At 38.9% G+C, this 23,447-nt stretch overlaps 1 protein-coding gene across 1 annotated transcript in view; it reads right to left on the minus strand.

Moving 5' to 3' along the window:
• LOC137191889 (neuroendocrine convertase 1-like) overlaps positions 1 to 23,447 on the minus strand; it is a 182,237-nt gene that overhangs the window by 57,071 nt on the left and 101,719 nt on the right. Inside the window, exons 9-13 of the mRNA XM_067602344.1 lie at positions 22,276 to 22,364; positions 18,600 to 18,772; positions 17,324 to 17,363; positions 17,148 to 17,233; positions 16,342 to 16,445 (exon numbers count right to left, since the gene is read on the minus strand). Of these exons, the coding sequence (XP_067458445.1) occupies positions 16,342 to 16,445; positions 17,148 to 17,233; positions 17,324 to 17,363; positions 18,600 to 18,772; positions 22,276 to 22,364 (492 nt within the window). The remainder of the gene's footprint in view (positions 1 to 16,341; positions 16,446 to 17,147; positions 17,234 to 17,323; positions 17,364 to 18,599; positions 18,773 to 22,275; positions 22,365 to 23,447) is intronic.

The raw sequence follows: 23,447 nt of genomic DNA on the forward strand, positions 1-23,447 counted from the left end.
GGTATATCTTCATAGCTTTACTGTATGACGAATGTCTGCACAAAGATGTGAAGAGAAGCCCTTTAAAAAACAAAATCACAAGTACCCTCTTCATTATTGTGCTGTTGAGCGTTAACATCTCAGGAAATATCAGGCACACATATAAACAGATGTATGCCATTCACGTATTGAAAAAAAAAAAAAAAAACAAAAAAAAATGAAGCAGAACAAAAGCAAGGGGAGAAGCTTTCATTAGCGGCATAAAACAAAACCGCGGCATGCAGCGAGAGCAGGCAGCTAAAACAACGATAGGAATAATACCAGTAACACTAATAATAGACGGATAGAGTGAAACAAAACACAATGCACAAACAATTATTTTAAGCTTTGATTTCAAAGGGAATGGTGTGTGTGTGTGTGGGGGGTGGGGGGTGGGGGGGGATAGGCTTTGTACTTTTGAACTGTTGCTGCACACTGCATGCGTCTGTGTGTATGAGTGTGCGTTCTGTATTATATATTAGCAGCAGCAGCAGCATGATTCTGTTGTGTGCACTCCCCCACCTCCATCATCAGCACCACCACCACCACCACCATCACCCCTCTGGTGGAATCAGAGAAAGCCCCGCGGCCCCGGCTGGTTTGCATAAAGCAAACAAAATTAAATTTGCTTTGCTAAATCAAAGCATGTATGGTATTCCAAGCCGCTCTCTCTGGGACAAATTACTTCAAACGGCCTCTTTGTATCATAACAGAATAAAAAAAAAAAATCAGCCCAATCAGCGGCTCTCCAAAACCCTCGACTCGGGAATTAATTATTGAACCGAGGGCTTTTCTCTCTCCTAGCAGTCCACGACACAGATCTATTTATTTTGGAAAAGTCGTTTTGCTCTTAAAAACACACTGTTGGCTGAGAACCCAGTTTACTGCTATCTCTCTCTCACTCCTCTTTGCCGCACAACCCCTGAAGGGACATGTGAATAGGTTTAGGCCACGAAATTAATCTGAAAACCCCACGACCAGCATCTACCAGAGCGCTGGTTAAACAGAAGTATTGCTTTTGCTGTAATGGACTTAAGATGAACTGAGCTGTTAACTTGTGAGGTTTCTTCCACATAGAGGTGGCACTTTTTCTCTCTGCACTAGCTCTTTGTATCAATGCTAGAGCATGTGTTTTCTCTTCCTGTTGGTTTCGGTTTGGCTGAAAAAAACCCTACAAAGACACTATTAACATGCAACACGGACTTCATGGTATGAGCTACAGCAGAAGATGCTTTAAGACGATTTCTAGAAGTAGGTGTTGTTTACTGCAGTCAATATCTATTTAATAATCACCCTAATTATTTTTGACTTGCTACATGTATGGTGTTTAATTAGTCTTAAAACCTGTGCATGTAAAAATGTTTTTTGAGACTAATTAAAAACCATATATGAATGATATTTATAATATAAACCTTTTTCAGTGCTTTTAGAATATCAAATTTTGGTTTAAATCAACCTGTCCTCACACGTAATGTTGCCGTTAACCAAAAGATATAGATGTGAAAAATGTCTAAAATATATAACTTTCTGCTTATTTCAACCACAGCATGATGATGGAGCATGTGGTGATGCATTTGCAAAGTTATTTCAACTTTTTGTTGCATTGGAAATGCAATATACCAACCTGGTAAACACAAGTATTATTTACTGTACTGATGAAATTACAAACAATTGGTATTGTCAACAAGTAAAACCCAACAAACCCAATCGACAGTTCTCACCAGCAATGTCTGGAGTACAATTTATAGGGTTTCACTTGACTTCTTGCAGGGGTAGTCGGTGAACTACTATAGGTGGTGAGAAAGCCGGTAATATGCTAGCTCTATACAATAGCTCTTCAATTTCATGACATAGCTTGGTTGCCAACCAGACAATAAGTTAAAACACTTTATTAAGGAGCTGTACTAACAGCTTCTGTCTGTAAACCAAGCCTCTTTTATGGGGCACGTACTCAAGCGGAGGAGGTTTTAAATAAAAGTGGATGGTGCAACAACGCTAATATGATAGCTTCTTCTATGTTTGATTCTCCGGCTCTCCATTCCCTAAAAAGTCAGCACCAATGAAAACATCTTGAGCCGTGTCAATGGAGCAAATTTGCGTCACAACATGAACTCCGTGTGAAATTTTTGTGTAGATTTAATTTGCGATTCCCCTGAAATGAATGAATTTTATTGTTTTAAATGGTGGTCTGACCAAGCCTTTAGGCAAAACCTCAGGTAATGTGACAGTCAAAGACAACACCAAAATCATGCTTTGAACGCATCATTAAACGTATCTTTATCTCACACTGTGGTTTTTACTATAAAAATATAAACAGCAGAAAATGTCTTCTTCTGAACAACTGGGAGAATAACTGACATCTGACATCACAGTTAAAACAAAAAAAAAAAAATCATGTTGTCCGGCGCACACATGATCATGACTGGGCTGGGCTGCAGCTAATGAGAGACTACAGGGGCAGAGTGCAACAATATATGAGCCTCCTCCAGACCCTTACAGCCTTCATCCCTTCACCAAGGCTCACAAAGCAGCCCAGCAGCCGTCACAGTGAGCACACAACTGTTTACAAATCCCCAGTTAATAGGATCAGGCCTGATTGACTGGGCCGCTTCGATGTGTCTGATGTAATCTATTAGCTGTATGATAGTCAGTGTCTCAGTCCAATCGATAACCCTGGGCCTCCATATTGCTCCACTGTGGACTGTTACTCCTCTTTAGTGCTGCTTAGAATGCAGGCTTAGTGACTATAAAGTGTGTGTGCATGTGTGTGTGCAGAGGTTTGTGTCCATCTGCTTGTCCTTGTGTGTCAGATTGTGCACTTTTTCTGATTTTTAATCAATGTGTGTGTATCCAGTAGGTGTGTTCCCTTATATAACACGTGTGCACAATACTGCATTACTGTATTATGCACTGCTACAGTTTGTATAAGAGCAATGTTAAATCATAAAACATACAGTGCATAGCTGATACTTAGGCAGATGTTAATTCTGTAACACTGTGATGTGTGAATACATATGGGGATTGCCTGTGTGTGTGTGTGTGTGTGTGTGTGTGTTGTGTAATTATGTTGACATTTGTAATGTCAACGCACCTATACATGAGTGTATTGCCGTATAACGGTGCATATGTGTGTATTAATGGGGCTTTACAGTACGTAGCAAGTCTGCAAGTGCATGTTTGTGCATGTGTGCGCTGTGTTTGTGTGTGTCGGAGTGTGTCTGTAGCTGGTGTAACTGGGTTTCCAATTAAGTTGAACCACAGGCCGGATCAATGCTAGTCCTCTGTGTGCAGGAATGAGCAGCCCTGGGCCCTCAGAGCATGCCCACGAATAATTTATCACTCACACTGGGCCCAGGCAGAGAGGAGGAGGAGGAGGAGGAGACAGGGAGCGCAAGGACAAAGTGTCCAGCCCAGGGGAGAGAACGCCAAAGATGGGCAATCGAGGGGACAGAAAGATGGAGGGGTGAGGAAAGAGAGGGAGAGGAATCAGGACCCGGAGGAAAACACTGTCAGCTCCCAATCATTTAGAGGCATCACATTCAACATTTTTTCTAGTAAACAACCATCGAAAATTGAATTCTGTATGAAGCTCAAGCCACATATTACTTTTTACCACAATAGACTGTATGTTTGCAAATGCTGCAAGTAGTACAGACAGAAGGACATATGTAACATATAGAAAGAGCAGTGTATCACTTAACCAAAAATTGCCTTTTACAAAGTAGATATCAGCCAGTCAGTATCATCTTCAAACCGACTTTACCTCTGTGTGAAAAAAATCACACAACCCTTATTCATTTGGATGAGACCAGGCTTGGCAACATAGTGGGGATTCCAACACAGAGGTGTCCACTGTTAAAGAAAGATAAAATGATTGCCACTATGATAACTTCCCAGAGTATTATAACTCCCTGCACCTGAGAAGCCTTCAAACTCATGAAACTTTTACTAAAACTGGACTTTGTGGATTGTATTTTATGTCTAAAACAACACGCATTGAACAATGCAGAGGTCTCCAGAGGATGAAGCCTACTGACTTTGGTGTTCCCCTGACTTTTCATCTAGCGCCAACAGAGGCTCAAAGTTTACAAAGTCCATCCAGTAGATATTGAAATGTCTCAACATCTAATTGGATGGACTAGCATTAAATTCTGTACCGACATTCATGGTTCCCAGAGGATATATCCTAATGACTTTGGTAATCCAGCCTTGGAATCACACTCAATTTCATGGTGGCGCTAGAGGTAGAGTGAAAAACATTCAAGTTCCCCACATATGCCCCCAACATTTTTCCAATACTTTGGTTTATGATCAAATATCTGTAAAAACAATGACATTCCCATCAGCTGTACTTTGGTTTGGTGGTTATTAGCAAATGTTAGCATGCTAACATGCTAAACTAAAACAGTGAACATGGCAATCACTATAAACATGATGTTAAACATCAGCATGTTAGCATTATTATTGTAACCACGTTAACATAACTCTTAGTCTTGTTTTAATTGTATTCTAGTAATTCTTACCCTATCAGACTCTACAGTATCCAATTTCCACTGAAGCATTAAATGTTTTATGGCCTCAATACTGTTGAAAATTATTAGTATACACTATTTGTTATGTTGTGGCTTGAAAAGTTCAAATTTAAAACACGAAGAGTAGCATAAAATAGAAGCTATCATCAGCTTAAACTCTAAATTCAGTAATAGGCTTCACTTCATTGTGCATCATGGATAGTTGCAGCCAAAATAAATCAAGGCATTTGCATTCACCCTGATACTTGCTTGAGTGAAGCTCAGCGTATCCAGTTTTCTTGTTCTTTTTTATTTTTTATTTTAACAGTAACTGAAGGAGATATCACTAACAGTCAGGCTTGTTAGTCAGCAGGGTATAATGTGTTGGTACAAGACAAGCAGCAGTTCAAACCCCACTGTCTCATCCCGGACACTCGCAGCTTTAGTTGAAAGACACACAAACACACATGTGGATATAAATTTAATAAGAAGCACAGATCTACCCACATATAGAGACAAACATGAAGAGCAGAGGCAAAGACACACACACACTATGCGCATATATTCACAGAAGAAAGCTGATCACCCACTACATGACACCTACACAAAAAACACATGTAGACACACACACATACAGTACAGCCAAACCCAGTACTCACATTCATGCAAACACACAGAACACCCATTGGTACACAACTACACATACACACATACAGTGTCCCCACCCTGTGGAGTATCAGAGTCAAATGTTCCCTCGGTCGCTGTCCTCAGTTGGTCTCTATTAATCTCACAGTAGCGAGGCGTGGACTAGTAAGACGCTCCACATCGCTCTGTAATCTTCTCTTAATGTGCTGCACTCTAAGCCTAAGTGAACCCATTTGGAGTGACTGTGAGCAGACTGAGATTCCTCCCATGTTATCTGAACAAGTGTTACTAATGGGTTTATCAATTAGGCCAAGTCCAATAACTGCATGCCTGCAATCTCCTTTAAATACACTCCACCAGCGCAGCCTTGATTTCCGTAGTTAATGAGTACATGTGTACACGAGCATGCGCGCGTGTGTGTTTCTGAGACCGTGGACAGTTTGTATGTGTATGTGTCTAATGCATGCATGTGCATATGTGTGTTTCTATGACGGATATTGAATACACATATGTATATACAATATATATATATATATTATATACATATATACACACACACACATATATATATATATATATATATATATATATATATAATACATATATTGTCATTGTGATTATATCAAAAGTTGATAACATTTTCGATTTACATTAAAATATTGTCCTGGCATACAACATAACTTTACATCTTTGTAGAACAAGAAGATAAATAAATGGTAAATGGACTGTAATTGTGTAGCACCTTTCTTGTCTTCCGACCACTCAAAGCGCCTTTACACTACTAATCACATTCACCCATTCACACACATTCATATGCTGAATGGGTACAGGGGCTACCATACAAGGTCCCAACCTGCCCATCAGAGGGAACTAACCATTCACACACATTCATACACTGATGGCACAGCCATCAGGAGAAATTTGGGGTTCAGTATCTTGCCCAAGGACACTTCGACATGTGGACTGGAGGGAATCGGACCGCCAATCGCCAATTAGTGGACGACCCGCTCTACCTCCTGAGCCACAGCCGCTATGCTGAAGCAGTTAATGATGTAGTAATGAAACAAACATCTGAATGACTTTGAATCCCACATTACACGGGGTAAAGATTAGCCGATGTGGAAAGGCATGCTTTAAAATGCCAAAGAGTGTTTCACAGGTATGTTAATAATATTAGGTAATATAATATCACTTATAAGTCATATAGCCCAGCTCTGGTGTTCATGTATTTGTACATGAGAGTAGGAAAAAAGTGTTGCACACTCTGACTCCATATGCATATCTCTTAGGCCTTCTTCAAGATCAACAATAATAGTATATTGGCACTGGTATGTTATGTGGGCCACACCCTAGTAACACATCTGATGTAATTAGACAATCATGTTCCACCATTAGGGTGAGAAAAAACAATCAAGAGGCCTTTAGCGAATCAAAACTCATCTGCAATCTTGAATAAGTATGCTTTGACCTTATGAATCTGCTTGTTGGCCAACTTAAAAAAAACCCTGGATGAATTGGACAAATAAATTGATGAGAAAAAACTGTCTGTATCCCAAGCAATCAGAAATGAAGAAAAATTCAATGACCTTCTCAAGGCTAATCAAGACATGCAGGGGAAGCTCTCTAGAGAGATCAAAGAAATGAAAATCAAAAAATTCAACCAGGGGTGGAGCAGCGATTTTAGAAGTGTGGGGGTTCTAGGGGTGGAACATGAGCACCGCAATCCCCCCCTCCCTTCAGCCCCCATTCTAGTCTCCACAACTTGGCAAATCAAAATGAATGCCATACATTTCTACAGTTTCTTTACCACCATGTGCAAACAATATTGAAGTCAAAATGTATATTGTAGCACCACACCCTTCACCCCAAAATACTACATACACCAGCATTCAGATATCATAGTATTAACCAATGACTTTAGACTTTTTATTATCTGTTAAAAAACAGGCTTTTCACAAAAATATAAAGAATAAGACTTTAATTCTCTTTTTCTGTATTTCATTCATGATACACAATAAGATGAAGTGTGTTTATGAGTGACAGAAGCACCATTTCTGAATGCATGCAGGTAACTTTACTGTACTTCAACTGTTTACTCCTCCCTGGCCTGATGGGTTGGTCAAATGGCTGTGACTGGCTGGACGGCTGTTCAATCAATCTAACTTGACCAATAGATTTTCATGTGTTTTGTTTCATCCGTGACTAAAAGTGGGGGGTGGAATCATGTTTCTGTGAAAGTGTGGGTGTTGCAACACCCACAAAACCCACGGCTACGACACGCCTGAATTCAACAGAGACAAAAAGGATGCGAGTGAGAGCAACATCTATTTCTGGGGGAACTTAAACGGAGCCACAAAAGATGTCAACAAACCGATCGGCTCTCCTCTGACCAGAGGCCTGTATTACGCAGCAGGATTTGGCATTAGCGAGGTATCTTCAGGTTTAACCCTGGGTTTTCACGGTTACAATGGTGGTTCACTTCTTTCCATGGAGCTCAGTGCACGGATCGTAAGAGGGTCTCTTAGGAGGGCAAGAGTGCTCAGAGATCGGCAAAACCTTTTGGCTTTCCCTGATGATTTTTTTATATGAAAGATATAGATTCTCGTTGGAGGGAATGACTTATCTGTGTCAGCCTCTTGAGCCGTATGTTGCCAGTGTGATGAGTTGGAGTAATGCGCTTACAGTCCCGCAGACTGTATGCATTGCCTTGTGTTACTTTGTACTTTTATGTATGCTGTGGGTGATGCGGAGGACCTGAGCAAAAACAGTCAGCTTCCATTAAGGGGCAACCCTCATTATTACAGAAGGCCAGCTCCTCAGCAGGAGTGTACTCCGGTGTAGGGGGGCCCCCTCCTGTCTTCTTCATTTCATTTTTTTCCTGTTGGCTGCAAGCAATGTCAAAGCCATTTCATTGTGCTTTTGTATACCGATATCCTAAAACAGAGACTGATTGAAGCACTAAAGCTTTGTACTTATTGTATTTATAAGATTGTAAGATAGAAAGTGAGCCTACTTAATGCTTTGAATTATGTATTTATATTTACTTTTTATTTGCTCCAAAGTCCGTTCGACAATGCTGGGGTTGCAGCTGAAAGAATAAGGCTAAAATTGTCATACACACCATAAGAATACATCTAAACAATACACTGATTTAATGGAATACACAAATGTAATTACAATCAGATCTACTTGTTCCCTAATGATGGGGCAGTAATATTATAAGCCTATTAACTTACGCATTCACACAGTCTGCGATTTTTTTCCAGCTGTCCTTCCTGCATTTGGCAGCAGCAACTGTGTTGCCTTTAGCCTGAATTATGTGTTTAACTTCTTCGTATTTGTCTAATATTATAGTTTGCTCTTCGTTTGTAAAATTTGCTGCTCTGCTGCCTGTGGACCTGTCCATCTTTGCAATTGGTCATATGCTGCAAACACTGACCCTTTATGTGAACATGCTTATGGCTAAACTGGGAAAACCTGAGTTGACGAGTTGATAACCACCATCGTATGATCGCTCTGGGTGATTGCGGTTGTTAGGCTTAGTGAAGCCAGATAACGGAATGATATCCTGGGTATGTTGAACTTGCTTTGCAGCGCAGGCCCCAGCTCTCTTCAGCCTCAAGTTCAAGTTTTTTATCTACACAAGCCATAGACAAACCTGGCATGACAGGCCGTACACGACGCAGGAAGAATAAAAGATCTTGGACCCACCCCCAGGTCCATCAGTGGAGGAAATGACTGTCTTTAATCTGTCTAGTAAGTCTTTAAACGAATCTCATCACTCTGTGTTAAACCAAGGACTCTCTTTCGTGCCTACTAACCATGACAGAGACTTTGATGTTAAAGTAGACCTGTTCAAGTTTTTCAGAAACATACGTTTAAAGGAATTTTTCAAACAAAATAGATCCACCTCAGAACAACTAGAAAATGAATGCTCTCAACCACCTCGTTCTACATTACCTAATGGAAACAAGAATGCATGTTTTAGAGGCAAAAGTGTGTTTGTACCTCCCTCTAACTGCAATACCTCTATTGAGACATATTGTAGACTAATAGAACAAGTTGACCAACTTTTAGAAAATAAACAGAAGCATATATCTTACAAAAATCTAACAAGAGAAGAGCTGGCTGCCCTTAAGGACTTGGAGTCAGATTAATCTATTATCATTAAACAAGCAGACAAAGAAGGTGCTACTGTGGTCCTGAATAAAGTTAACTATGTTAATGAATGTCTAAGACAACTTTCTGATAAGAGTTTTATAATGAACTTCCAGGGGATCCAACTCAGTCTTTTAAGAATATTATTCATGAAGCCCTTGAGAATCTTCTATAGAATGGTGAAATCTCAAGAAAAGAATATGACTTTCTAAAGGTTGAGCACCCTATCATTCCTACTTTTTATACATTACTAAAAATATTGAACATCTTCCAGGCTGACCCATTGTTGCCAGTATTGGCTCGCTTACCTCTAGGTTGTCTACCTTTGTAGATTACGTTATCAGACCATTAGCCAAGAGCCTTTGGAGTTGGTTAAGTTGATTTTAAAACAAAACTATTGGATGTTCCAAGATACCTTTTATATTCAGAAACATGGAGGACCTATGAGTTGTTCATTTTCACCCTCATTTTCTAACTTGTATATGGGCTTGTTTGAAGAGGTTTGAGAAGTTTATTAACTTTAACTATTGCTTCAAGGAGAATATATTCTTATGGAAGAGGTACTTGGATGATGTGTTTTCTTTGTTTAAAGGGTCCAAGACCCAGTTTATTTTTCATACCTCAACTCATGTCCTGAATTTCTGTCATTTACTATGGATTATGACTACAAACGTCCCAGTCTTCTAGATTTATGGATCATTAGAGAGAATAATTACTTGTATACAGATCAGAAAACCTGCTGCTAGAAATACTTTACTAAGGGCAGACTCTGATCATCCCTTACCATTAATAAATAGTCTCCCTTTTAGTCACTTTTGCAAATTAAAATTAATTTGCCAAAAAAACTGATGATTTTGACAGGGACATGAATGAAATGAAAAACAACTTTCAACAAAGAGAATACAAGAAATCTTTCCTAATGCTGCCACTAAAATAAAAGACAGATCTATTGTAGGTCTGATCTCTTAAAAAATAAAGCTACCGTGAAATCAAATGACCGTGTAATGTTTACAACAGAGTATTCTAAGGGTTCAGCACCTCACTACAACCCTTGGTGTGCATTACTTTTCCATCATGTATTTGTACATGTCAGTAACCTTCGCTGTCAAACATTAGCACGCCCTCACTGAGGATGTGTGTGTGCCTGTGTGTATGTGGCGTAGTAGTTGAGTTAAGACCAATTACAGCGAGTGGATTCGCTTGCCATCTACTTTCCCCAATGAGGATACCGGCTGATTACTCCTTTAACTCCCCACAGAGAATGTTATATACACTATTTCTCGTATTCATTCAACTGACACGAGGAGAAACAGAGAAAGTGGGAGAGGGGAAGAGGATGAATTATTACAGAAAAGAGTTTAGGAGTGCTGGTCACTACATGACCTTTGTGCAGTTTATAACCTCTAAGCTGATCATATCATTTAATACTCTGCTAAGAACACAAAGTTTTCAGAAGACTGTCACGTGAACTAATGCGTTCAATGATGATGACAGACATCAAAAATTCCATACAGCCATAACAGATCAATTTGTGTCTGTAGCTATAAGGCTAAATGTTTGATTTTATATGGGAGTAAAAAAAATCACTCTCACTTTTATAATTTCCAAATAAACCACTGCTATATAAAAGTAATATGTCATATTTTTCTACTTTAAGAATTAACAGGCAATACAATGTAATACATTATTGCCAATGATCAGTCCTCTTACTATGGATAATGCAAGTGGTCCATTATCACTCTACACAGAGTTGGTGTGGAGCACTAGAGCCAGAGTGGATGATTTTGATGTCTCCCCTCACTAAACGGCTAAATTGACCAACAGGTCAAAAGATGTTAAAAGATGATATATTTCTGCTACTGCTGTATGGTTGAGAGAGGGGACTTGTCCAGAATAGCTCACCTGGTCACAGCACAGGGTGACTGGGGTTTAGGTGGAGACAATCAATCCTGCCACACAGCCCAAATGCACTCAGGAGAACAGGATTGTGGTTGAGGACATGTGCAGGTGTACAAATCCCAGAGAGCGAGGTGGAATGACACTGGAACCAAATGTTCAGCTCTTTCAGCGCAAATGGATAGACAGACTGATGAATGGATGAAGAGAAAGAGAGAAGTGACAGAGAGGTGGACACAGTGATAAAGTGAACAAACAAACAGTCAGAGACAGAAAGACTGACAAACCGGATGAGCGAAGAATTGATTTACCCTGATGGTTTGTTGGACAGGCGTCAAGACGTATGGATGGAGACAGATGGAAACACGGACAGACAGGCCTACATAATGTCAAAGAGACAGATAGACAGTGACACCTTGACACTGTTAGGGCAGTAAAACACTGAAGGCTATTCTGATAACAGACAACAACACACTGTACTGTGCTGTCTAGAAATTGACCATTTTGTATCAGCACTGTATGTGACAATGTCAACTACTCCCAACAGAAAACCATCTCATTATCTGAAGTTACAAAGATTATTGGTTTCCAACCCCGTATAGTTTCAGAAACATCTGCAAGACACAGACTTACCTCAGTTTATTTAGCATTTTCACAAATTTGCTTCATTTTTAGATAGATTAGACAGATAGATAGATAGATAGACTAGAGATATAACCATAACTATAATATACAATTTGCTGAGTATACAATGTTCAATGATGTTAATATTCAATTGAACAGTGTATACTGTTAGGATGAATTAACAGAGATAAAGCAAAAGATTGCAAGGCCACTGAGCTTTTTTCTCATTGTGAGGATGCATGAAAAGAAAATGGAGGTAAAGATAATAGAGTAATTGACAGAAGGATCCAATCTATGATCTAACATCCACATATGACAAGTAGAAATACACAATGTTATGCAGCCATGTAACCGCCGATAAATGGAACAATTCTACAGCTTTGGAAAATGGCGTGTCATTAATGTAGGTGTAAGTTGCACCAATGTTGTATACAAGTCTGCCACTAAAGTGGACAAATATTAGCTTTTTATTAAAAAAAAAAACCACAGACATCAAGTTAAACCCAGAGATTTCATCTGTGCAATAGGAGTTGTCTATGGGAATTCATAACCCAGTGGTTCCAAACAATTTTGGCTTGTGTCTTGTGAGCCTTTAAAATGAAGTGATGTCTTCTTGTGACCCCTTATCACATGTTATGCCCCCAGTGTGAACACAAGTTATGAGCAAAGTGGTGTGGCTCTGGGGATGGCAAAGGTCTGCTGGTCTGTCTGCCCACAACCTTGGTTCAGACTTAAATATTTTCAACAACTATTGGATAAATTGCAATTAAATTTTATACAAGCATTCATTGTCTCCAGAGGATGAATGCTAATGACTTTAGTGATCACCTGACTTTTCCTCTAGAGCCATCATTGGGTCAGAATTGTAATTTGTTCAATACTTTGGTTTTTGATCAACTACCTGCCTGCAAAACTAAAGACATTCCCATCAGCCTCAACTGTACTTTGTGTTTAGTGGTAATTTGTTAGAATTCTGACATGCTAAACTAAAATGGTGAAAGTGGGTAACATTACATCTGCTAAAAATCAGCATATTAGCATAGTCATTGAGAGCATGTTAGCATGCTGATATTAGCATTTGGTTTAAAGCACTGCTGGGCCCAAGTACAGCCTCACAGGCTGAATTTCAGAGGCCTGAAGAGGTGAAATTGTATATAACAAGAAAATCGAGAAAAAGCAAAGAAGAAGAGAGAAGTAAGTCTGGTAACACTTTCTATGACTCCCATGTCTATAATGCATTATAAACATACTTATAATGCATTACAATCTGCTTATAGCACTGTGTAATTATAGTTATAAGCACTTGTAAACATTCATAATGCTTTATAAGAATAATAACACATTATAATGTATTTTATAATGACTTGTAAGGCCAAGTGTCATAATACTCTTTACAATGCATTATAAACACTGTTATAATGCATTATAATGTGATTATAAGTTACTCTAAGTGGTCATTGGGTGCTTTAAGTGAAGTAATAAAATTCCCGAGTTATAGGCAGATATAATACATTACAAGCTGGTTATATGTCACTATAAGTGGTCATTGTTTGCTTTAAGTAAAGTGAAAAAAAATATCATTAAATCTATGCAAGAACAACACAAAAAATTAATTTATTTGTCATGACAGACAATGAATTGAGTACTCCAATTTGACGCATCTTTTTGATGATGAACAATTGATTGATGGACATTTACATTTCACTAATGTAAAGTTTCCCCAAAAAAACAAATTATAGATAATACCTGAAACAATTCTACTTTACCTCTAGCTGTATATTTTACTTTTATGTAAATGTTTGATCAACAAAAGGGCCTCTTTAAAAAAACAGGTGCAGTGCACCATAAACTGGTGTTAACACTTGGTAAGTCTCAATGTTGGTAAGGGCCAGGAGCGCTGGGATGAAGTGCTTATGCAGTGAGAGAATCAAAAAGTTGTGTCAAATTGGAGTGCTCAATTTCTGTTATGACCCGTTAAACATATAAATTAATTTTACAACGTTTTGTGTGTTGTTCTTGCATAGTGTCACGGTGCAGGCCCGTGCCCTCTAGAGAGTAACGATCACGGATGACTAGACACACTGGCCCTTGGCCAAAGGCTTAATTCTTTGGCTGACTGGTTGGTGTAGCCGTCTGTGGTGTGTGGGAGACTGGGGTTCGATACCCGGTGAGATTTAATGATATTTTTCCCACTTTACTTAAAGCACCCTATGACCACTTAGAGTAACTTATAATCACATTATAATGTATTATAACATGATTATAATGTATTACAACTATGGGAATTATAATACACTATGATCCTTGCAAAAAAAATTGTCAGTGAGTGACCAGCAATTATGAAGTATTATGATATTTGACCTTATAAATCATTATAAAATTCTTTATAATGTGTTATGATTATTGTTATAAAGCATTATGAATATTTATGAGTGCTTATAACTATAATTATACAGTGCTATAAGCAGATTATTACACGTTTATGCATGTTTATTATGCATTGTAGACATGGGCGTCATGGAAAGTGTTACCGTGAGTAGTTTTGTTTTATCACTTCAGTCATCTGTTGACTCCTCAGATTAATCTTAGAAGCCCTTGGTTGGGAACCACTGCCTTCAAATTTTTGAGGTGTGATGGTCTAAATGTTTTCTCAGATAACTGTACTGTGACAAACCTATGAACATTCAATTGGCATGAAAATACAAACATACTGTATGTATTAAAAGTATGCCTATACATAGAAATACACAGGCTCTTGTGGATGCAATGTATGAGGCGGGTTGTTTCTTTCTGATGAATGGAGATTTAAAAAAAACTCCAGGTTTGAATGTAAGGGAGCATATGGCAGAATGAATGTGCGTGTGTGTTTGTGTGAAATGTGGGGAGAAAGAGTGAGACACAGAATGAGCAAGTGTGAGAAACAGAGAAAGAGAGAGAGAGACCCAGAAAGATATACAGACAGAGAGAGAGAATCCAGCTCCATAAAGACGTGAGCAGAATGCTGCCGATGTGAGTGAGAGAGGTGATATATAGTTTAGTCAGTAGCAGCGGGTCACGACAAAGCCTTTAACAGTAATGTCCTGGGTGTCGACTCGCCCAGGGGACCTGCGCTCCATTTTACAGCCAAGCGACTGAGACTGAGACGCTGTGGCATGACAGCTGGAGCAGTAAAGCCGGCCTCTAGTACCATCCATAACATGAAGGAGGCGTAGACGCCGCTGATACCACCACAAAACACCAGGCCCGAGGCCACATCGACATCTGGCGAGTTAAGAGAGATGAAGAAAAAGGGGGCTTGGGAGACATAGGAAGTAGCAGATGAGACAAAGGAGGGAGAGGAAGAAAGGAGCAAAGAGATTTATTTGCAGATTTAGACTGAGACAGAAAGAAAGGGGTAGGGGAAAGAGATGATCTACATCAAAGGAGGGACTAAAAAACAAATAGAGAGAGTGGGAAACGTGGAGGAGAGACTTGGTAAGAAAAAGCTCAAAGGTGCAGGGTGCAGAATTTTAATGTAAATAAAAAATCATGTGAAACATTAGTATTAACAAAAGGTCTTTTCATGCTCTTTTATGCTGAAATGATAAGTTGTTTAGTTATAGTTTATTTTCAGTAATTTTGATAACTGACCAATCGTTAAAGTAATTTATCAAGCAAAAATGGAAATCATCGGCTCTCTCTTTGAGTTTTGGACTGTTGCATGGACCAAAACAGTAACCATACGTCAACTTGGGCTTTTGGGAACTGTGATGGATATTATCATTTTCTGACATTTTATATACAAAATTATTAATTGATAATTGCAAAATCAGAGAGATAATCAGAGACTGAGATTAACTGAATATAATCTCAGTTGGATTGATTCACAGCAGTAAAATCCAAAATTTTGCTGCACAAAACAGAAGGAGGGCGCTGTGTTCCAAGAACAAACAAGACATAAGATTTTCAAATTTTCTGGCAACTGATGGGAAACTGATGGGAAGTTCCGGGCTGAAATTTACAATCATTTTCGTTATCCATTAATCTGCCAATTATTTTAATTTATTCAGTTTATAATCATTTACTGTATGACAAAGAAAGGTATAAAATCATTACATTTAAGAAGGTGGAATGAGTGAATATTTGACATTTTTGCCTAAAAATAACTAAAACGATTCTCAAATTAGTTGGAGATTAATTTTCTGTCAATCAATCAGTTAATAGACTAATTGTTGCAGCTCTCAACAAGTTATCATTTTCATAGCGGACAATGACAAGCTGTGCAGGAGAGAAATAGCAACACCCTTTTTATAGATGATCGAAAGCAATGAGGTATATGGGAAATGTAGTCTTAAATATGAAATAAAGTGACAATACCACTGGCAGAAGATTCTAATCACCACAACCATGACAAGAAATCACCACAAGTCTGGAGACTAATGCCCCTTAGACAGTGAACATCCACATTGGTATAATTGGTTTGGAGTTGACTGGGCAGATAGACACTCACTTAACCTCTAAGACAAGAGCCAGAATCCCTGCAGCGATCGGAGCAGCACTGGACGTTCCTGGAAAGTGTTTGACACAGCCCTCGCCTATGTTGGTTACAGTGACCTGCAGAGATGACAAACCGAATATGTTACAACATGTACATATCTAAATATCATGTCAGTATGTAGAGCAATGTTATTCTGTACTGTTTAAAAAATTCTTCTGCAGTAGATTCTTGTGGGATGTTTTTAGGAAAAGGATGTAACTTTGCAAAAAAATCAAGCCAGAAGAGTTCCCACCAAGGAGTAGCTAATGTATCAGCAGTTTTTTTTCTGTCATTAAAAAGCATCAACACTATTTTCCAGTGATAATAATTAAAAAAAACATCTTGTGTCAGGTCCATCTCCTAATGTGAGATGGAAAAGGGCAGGCAACCCAGCAGACAAAGGTGATATCACACTGATTGGTCTTTCTCTGTTTCTGTAGCCCTGGAGTTAGCGGTGCGTTTCTTCCTGGTTTTTCACTGTTACCTCCGCCATCAACACCTTGGCTTCTTCCTCTCTCTTTCTCAGCCACTACAGCCATGCTTTACCTCCAATTAACACTCGTTTGCTTCTGTGTGTCTGAGTGTGTGTGCGTGCCCAGCAGTCACCTAGGTCATTTGGCAGGCCTCTATAAATATCACACCAGTGGCTGCTCTTTAACAGGCTTCTCACAGCTCACAGAAGCCAAAGAGCAGGGCTGCTGGCACACACACACACATATATGCACTCATTAATGATAAACACTGTTGTTAGATGTGTTAGGCGGTATGCACACACTAACCAGAGGTAGTGAGCCTCCCACGCTGGCCCCTGTCAGAGTGACAGCCATCACCCCAGGGCAGGGCTCGCCGAAGAAGGCGGGCTTCCCTGTATGAGTGACAGCGCCGATGGCAATGTTGTAGATGGAGTTAACATAACCGTCTGCGCCGCAGTGATCATGCTGCATTCCACCATTACCTGCCGCCCACACAAAGATGCTGCCCTTCCCACCTCGGCCCTGGAAACACAAATAGAGGGGCGTCAGGGTGAAAGAACGAGTGAAAAGTGGATTTCATATAGAATGTTCCCATCTAGCAGACAGCGGAGGATTTCAAATATCACGTGCTATTGAAATGAATGATATGTATTTAAATCAGAGGGCGAAAGTGATGGAACTGAAAATGGAATTTTTTAATGTTGAGTATTTCATGAAAGCATAAGTATCGGGCATGTTGCTGTTGTTCTTTTAAATCAGCTAATGATGGTCATATTGAATTCTTTTTATGCAGTGAGAAAAAGATTTCTTGCACATGGTATCAGGTGATTGACAGAACATTTAATACATTTCAGTTTGAATAAAAATAATTTGCCAATTTTCATTTTATCATTTTTTTTCATTATTTTTTGTTTTGGTGTGCTGAAGTCTGTAGTTTTCATCCTTATGTAAAGGAATGCAGTGGGAGAGCTACCGTCTTCTCAGTTCTCATAAGGTACCCAAGTAACTTACAGTATGCAATTACATTCAGGCTCGTATAGACAAATAAAAGAGTGAGAAACAGACAGGTTTTACTTGAACTGTGTAATTAATATGAACCATTAGTCATTAGCTTGTTTCCCCTCCAGGAGCCATGGATCCATTTTAGGAACCTAACCTGCATTCCCATGGCAGGAACAAAAGTTCTGAATTCAGATCTGTGACTCTATCCCACTGCCTTCTTCAGTGAATGAAGGCTGTGGGATAGGGTTGCAAGCTCTGAAAAAAAGCAGGTAAATTGAGCATGAGTTTAGAATATTTTGTTATGAATGTATTCCCAGAACGTAATCTCCATGTTTAAATTTAGATCATCCTGCTCCTGCACTAGTATTTTTTCATTGCTGAATGTCCTCTAGAACCTGTCTACAAGCAATTTTAATCTGTTATTGGACTCATTTGCCGGATGTTCTTGGTTATTGAAATGCAGAGGCAAACTGGAATGCGCAACAGGAACATTTAGTTTTAGATTTAGTTCCTGAGTTAAGTTCCTATGGCATTGAAAATGGACTTATATAGGGGCTTAAATCCCCCTCTAATGGACCACTTGTCATGGATATACATTTTGTAAGCTATTGAAAAATAAAGAAATGAGAATTTAATTCTGGCTTTATAATTCCAACTCCCGACATTTTGTCCTTCCAATCTCAGCTTCTCTGACAGTGGGAACGTCTGCTTTACATCTGACAGACAGCAGTGTGAACTTGGAGATGAAAGCCGTGCCTCGTGAGTTCCTAGCCGGAGGGCTTGCTCTGTCAGGCTGTGCGGCCCGTCCATCTCGGCCCCATCGTCCCGTGGGCCCCAACTGCAGACGTAGATGTCGATGAAGCGGATGTTGAAGGTCAGAGCTGTGGCTTCCATGGCATCAGTGACAGAGCCGTACAACAAGCGGATACCTGGATGCATCAAAAACGTCACAGAGATCAGAGTTCAGAGTGAGGATTGTGGAAAAAACGAAAACGTACACTCCAAAATTATGTTGGAAAGGTTCTGAAAAAGATTCAATCAAGTTTCAATCTGAAAAAGTGAATTTGACATTCTAACTACAGAAAGTTATAAATCACAGATACATGGCACACTTATAGCAGGCCTATATTAGAGTCTGTTCCTAGTGTCTTCTTCTTTTCTCTGCCTGTGTCTGTCTTTGTGTGTTATTTCTGCCTATCTTATCTGTGTCTGTCTCTCTCCTCTTGTTTCCTCACTGTTTCTGCTTCTTTCTTCTCACTGTGTGAATTCCTTCACTATCTGACTCTTTGTTCACTCTTGCTATATTTTCAATTCTCTGGATTTGCTCCATTGCTGGCTGCTGAACTTAATCCAGGTTAGTTTAAACTAGTTTTTTTTTTGTGAGAACGTACATGACAGTGATGTCAGTAACATAGACACTATGAGCTATAACATAAACTTGCACAATGATTTCCATAATTTCTTCCCAGTAGTGGTTTTAGTGGTTTTAGCTGAGCAAAATGTTGGCTAAACAGTTGATTTGGCAACCTAACCCTTCACTGCAATAGACGCATTAACTATATATTCCATAACATCTTGTCAGTCCACCATTTAATAATTAGCAGGTTAAGGCTGTAGCTGCTTTGACCAAGCAGCAAACACTATTGCCATAACAATAGAGACCTAATAGCTAGAAGCCAGAAGTGGTAAGATTTGTGCTCCAGTTGACTGTAACACTTGTAATAGAGTGAGAATACTGCAGTGTAGCTGCAGAGACCCTAGACTGATTTTGTCTGATTCTGCACTCCAAAGAGAGTCTAAAAAGCAGCATGTGAAAAGGTGCTTGAGGCTTTCTTGAAAGATTAATCAAAAGAAATCAATCGCAACAGGGACAGAGGCGAGTTGATTACTGTATGCCTCTACATGGCCAGCAATAGCAACATGTAATTAAGGCTACTTAACTTAGTTAGCTTAGCTAAACCTAGTACAACATCCATCCTGCTGCAAAATAAAAATCTAAAAAGACTTTTTACGACCTTTTTAAAACCACATAGATTGCCTTTTTCATGTCATACAGAAAACCAGCAGTGACAAAAACCCCACAATTATTTATTAAGTACATGAAGTTATTGACATCTATATTACATTGTTGTCAGTACTGTACTTCCCACCTGTATATAACAATTATTCCTAGTAAAACAATTAATCATTCATTCATTCATTCATGTGACTAGGACCTAGATGACTTGCAGAAAATTGATGGATAGATTAGCCAGTTACAAAATAGTTAATGAATTCAACTTTTTGCTAAAGCTGACACTTGCTCATTATGATCAATGAGCTTGCTAGCTACTGTTCATAGCTACTGTACTGTGGTGTTTTCTACAGGTCTGCTGGCACTGACTAAAACCTCACAAAAAAGGATTGAACCACTTCCTTCAATCCACTGTCATACCTGTCTCACTTGTAGTTTACAGATGTATAATGTCTCCCAACAGCCCCCAACCACATACAAACAAATGGTTATAACTAATGTTACTGTCTACTGCAGGTTAGAAAAAATATTCAAGAAATGCAGGCAGGCCTGCATTTCTTTAATACCTTCTGAGGCCTTTTTGGAGGGAACTAAAGACTTTTTAAGACCTCCAGATACCCTGATGTAACATTCAGATATTTTTATATAGTTCAAAATATCGTTTGTCTGGTGGTTATTTTGTGAGAAATGTTTACCTCTTTCCTAACTGTCTTGTGTGTAATACACCGTATATTTCAAAATTTGTGGGAAAAAAATGCTGTGCATCAGTTCAAGCTGATTCATCTGGATTAATTTAGCTTCTTTCTGTTGATGTTCATCTAAACATTCAAAAGGCTACATAAATGCACTGAGAAGTTAAAGTAAATTTCCAAAGCAAAAGCAAACCCAGAGGCAAAAGCTATGCTTAGTCATTCCTCATTGTCAGAAAGTGAGCACAGGTCTCAACAGCACCCAGTGGTTCAACATGCATCTTTCATTTGGGTCTTGCCCCTTTATCTGCTGTGTGCCAGATTCTGTTTATGAGTTGAGATAAAATAGACTCAGCAATGTGAAATTAAGACTAACAGTGAAAAGAGATTCCTGGTCTTGCCTCGTGAATTGTTTCTCCTTTTTTTTTTTTCTCATCAGCCTCTGACGAATGAGGAAGGGTCAAGGGTTAAATATCACAGAGCAGGGTTCAAATGTCAGGGTTCAACCAAGGGATTCCTCTTCTCAACATCCATGTTTCATGCTGATGACACCGCTGTGTGAATGCATTGGTTTCGAGACGTGCAAATCTTTGAGTGCTGTGGAAAATTTTCTTCTACAAACACATCATGTACTCCTCATTAACTGGTGGTTTATAGCACTCTTAGTGTATCCTATAAAAATCTTTGATTTCACAACAGAAAATGGGCTATCATGTGTATTCGGTTCATTCATCCCTCGCCAATGTTACAACCAACACTAAAAAAGCCATTACTGAAGCTCCCACTAAAAATGAGCTGTTAAATAGGGTCAGCACGGCTCAGTAGCAGCCAGTCACTGTGTAGTCTGTCATATTCACACAAACACAAAGCAAAACACACAAATTGCACAATAACTGCATGTGCATAGCTATAAATTATATACTCTCACAGTATTTTTTTTTTCTTTTTCAAAAATTATTTCTGACTGCCTTAAATAAAAACTCCATCTTGAGGACTTTCTAACAGACATTCAGCTTTAACACCTTCCATGAACTATAAGTTTCAAGTACAGTTGATGAGGCCATTTTCAGCAACAAATTGTAATGAAAGACTGCTTACAGCTAACAGACCATAAAATTCCCATTTCTTTCCAAACCAAATATGACAACAGCCCTTTGATTTAACATAATTTGCAATATCACACCAAGTTATGAAATGCTATTTTTTCCACTTAAAAATGATTCAACATAAAAAAAATAACTGCACTGAGAGTGAAATGTTTTGGTTTTTTTTTTTAATCACTGCAGAATGTGGGGCAATAAATTTGAGTTTGAATTGATTAAATTAATTTTGCTCAATAGTTCTCTGAGGTAAAATGGGACCCTGTAAAGTTTAAGCAGGTATGATTTATGTCTATTGATTTAAGCCATTTGCTTTGATGCAAAGGGGAGAAGTAACAAACTCTCCCTCACAAATGAAATACACCTTCTTACTGTTCATGTTTGGCATTTATTCTCCGAATTACAGTTGCTTTATCCATAGAATAAACTACATGGAAATACGTGATTTTTCTGCTTTTTCGTTGCATTTTCATACAATGCTGCCTAGTTTATAAGAAAATATTACTGGACAAAAACAAGTGTTTCTGGAGAGGCTTCTTTCTCATGCCATGTCATAATCCTGGCCACCACAGTACACCCACTATGCACTGCCTCCTACCTTCTCTATAAGGCTGTATTGTTTTCCTCACCTCCGATCCTGGCATTGAAGGCGATGCCCACACCGCAGTAGGAGTTGTTGGCCTCCATGGCAACTTCTCCTGCACACCGGGTACCGTGACTGAAACACAGGTGGAATAGGATGTTAGCCACATACTGAGAGTAAATATGAAGGGATGAGTTTTCTTTTTTTGGTTGTGTTTACTTGAGCACATCCCAGAATAAGCCAGGACAGACAATTATGTACTTACTGATCTTAAGATTGGCACAGAATATTAAAGACAAACACCAAGCTGCAGGAAACTGCAACTCAAACCAAGAAAACCATGCTAATTTCCTGTTCATACACAACACTGAAAACACACATAATATTTATTAGCTTGACACCTGACATATATTACTGTATATATGGTACATTTTCAAAATCTCCTAATATTCTATTTTTTTTACCATGACATTGTATTGTGATATTACATTGTGAGGGCAATATCCTTCCGTGGGCGTATTGCCAGTTTGCCGAGCCCTAGCCTCCTTAATTACTGTTGCTACACCTGTCAGACTCTCCGTTCTCACACAACACATATTCAGTTGTCATTAATAAAGGTGGCAGATTCAGCACTTAACTTCATAGTAATTTTTTAAACAATGGACAATGATTTCAGACAGAGGTAGACAAAAGCATGCTTCCCATTGTTGCCTGTTAAAATGACTATCTGGCAGATTTTATCAGCTGTAGCTAGCTAATTACGCTAGCATTTACTTCATGAATTGGTTGAAAACGCTGTCTGCAGCTCACTTCTTCACTTCTTTTTTTCATTCTAATACAACCATGTTTGGTTGCTTAGCTTACATACTTGGACAAGCGACAGGTTCGATTTCAGCTTAATTTTCTTGTACTTCCAAACAGCATTTGACTTTTAACATTACAAGAGGAAAGGCTTTTAAGATAAGGACTAATGAATGTGTTCAGTGAACATGACGCTATTTCCACTAACACTTATATATATAGTGACCCAGCTTCCACACGTGAAGAAATACTACACAGTGGACATGCTATTATGAAAAGGTTTTTTTTTTACTAATGTAACCTCACAAGATGTAGGTAACTAATGCATCTTGGCCTCAGAAGTAACAATTCGTTTACTACTGTGGGTAGAAAGCTTGCTAGCCAGGCATGCTAACGTTAGTAATTTATGTTAGAGCA

The sequence above is a fragment of the Thunnus thynnus genome, chromosome 10, assembly GCF_963924715.1.
Source record: "Thunnus thynnus chromosome 10, fThuThy2.1, whole genome shotgun sequence".
NCBI classification, from domain to species: domain Eukaryota; kingdom Metazoa; phylum Chordata; class Actinopteri; order Scombriformes; family Scombridae; genus Thunnus; species Thunnus thynnus.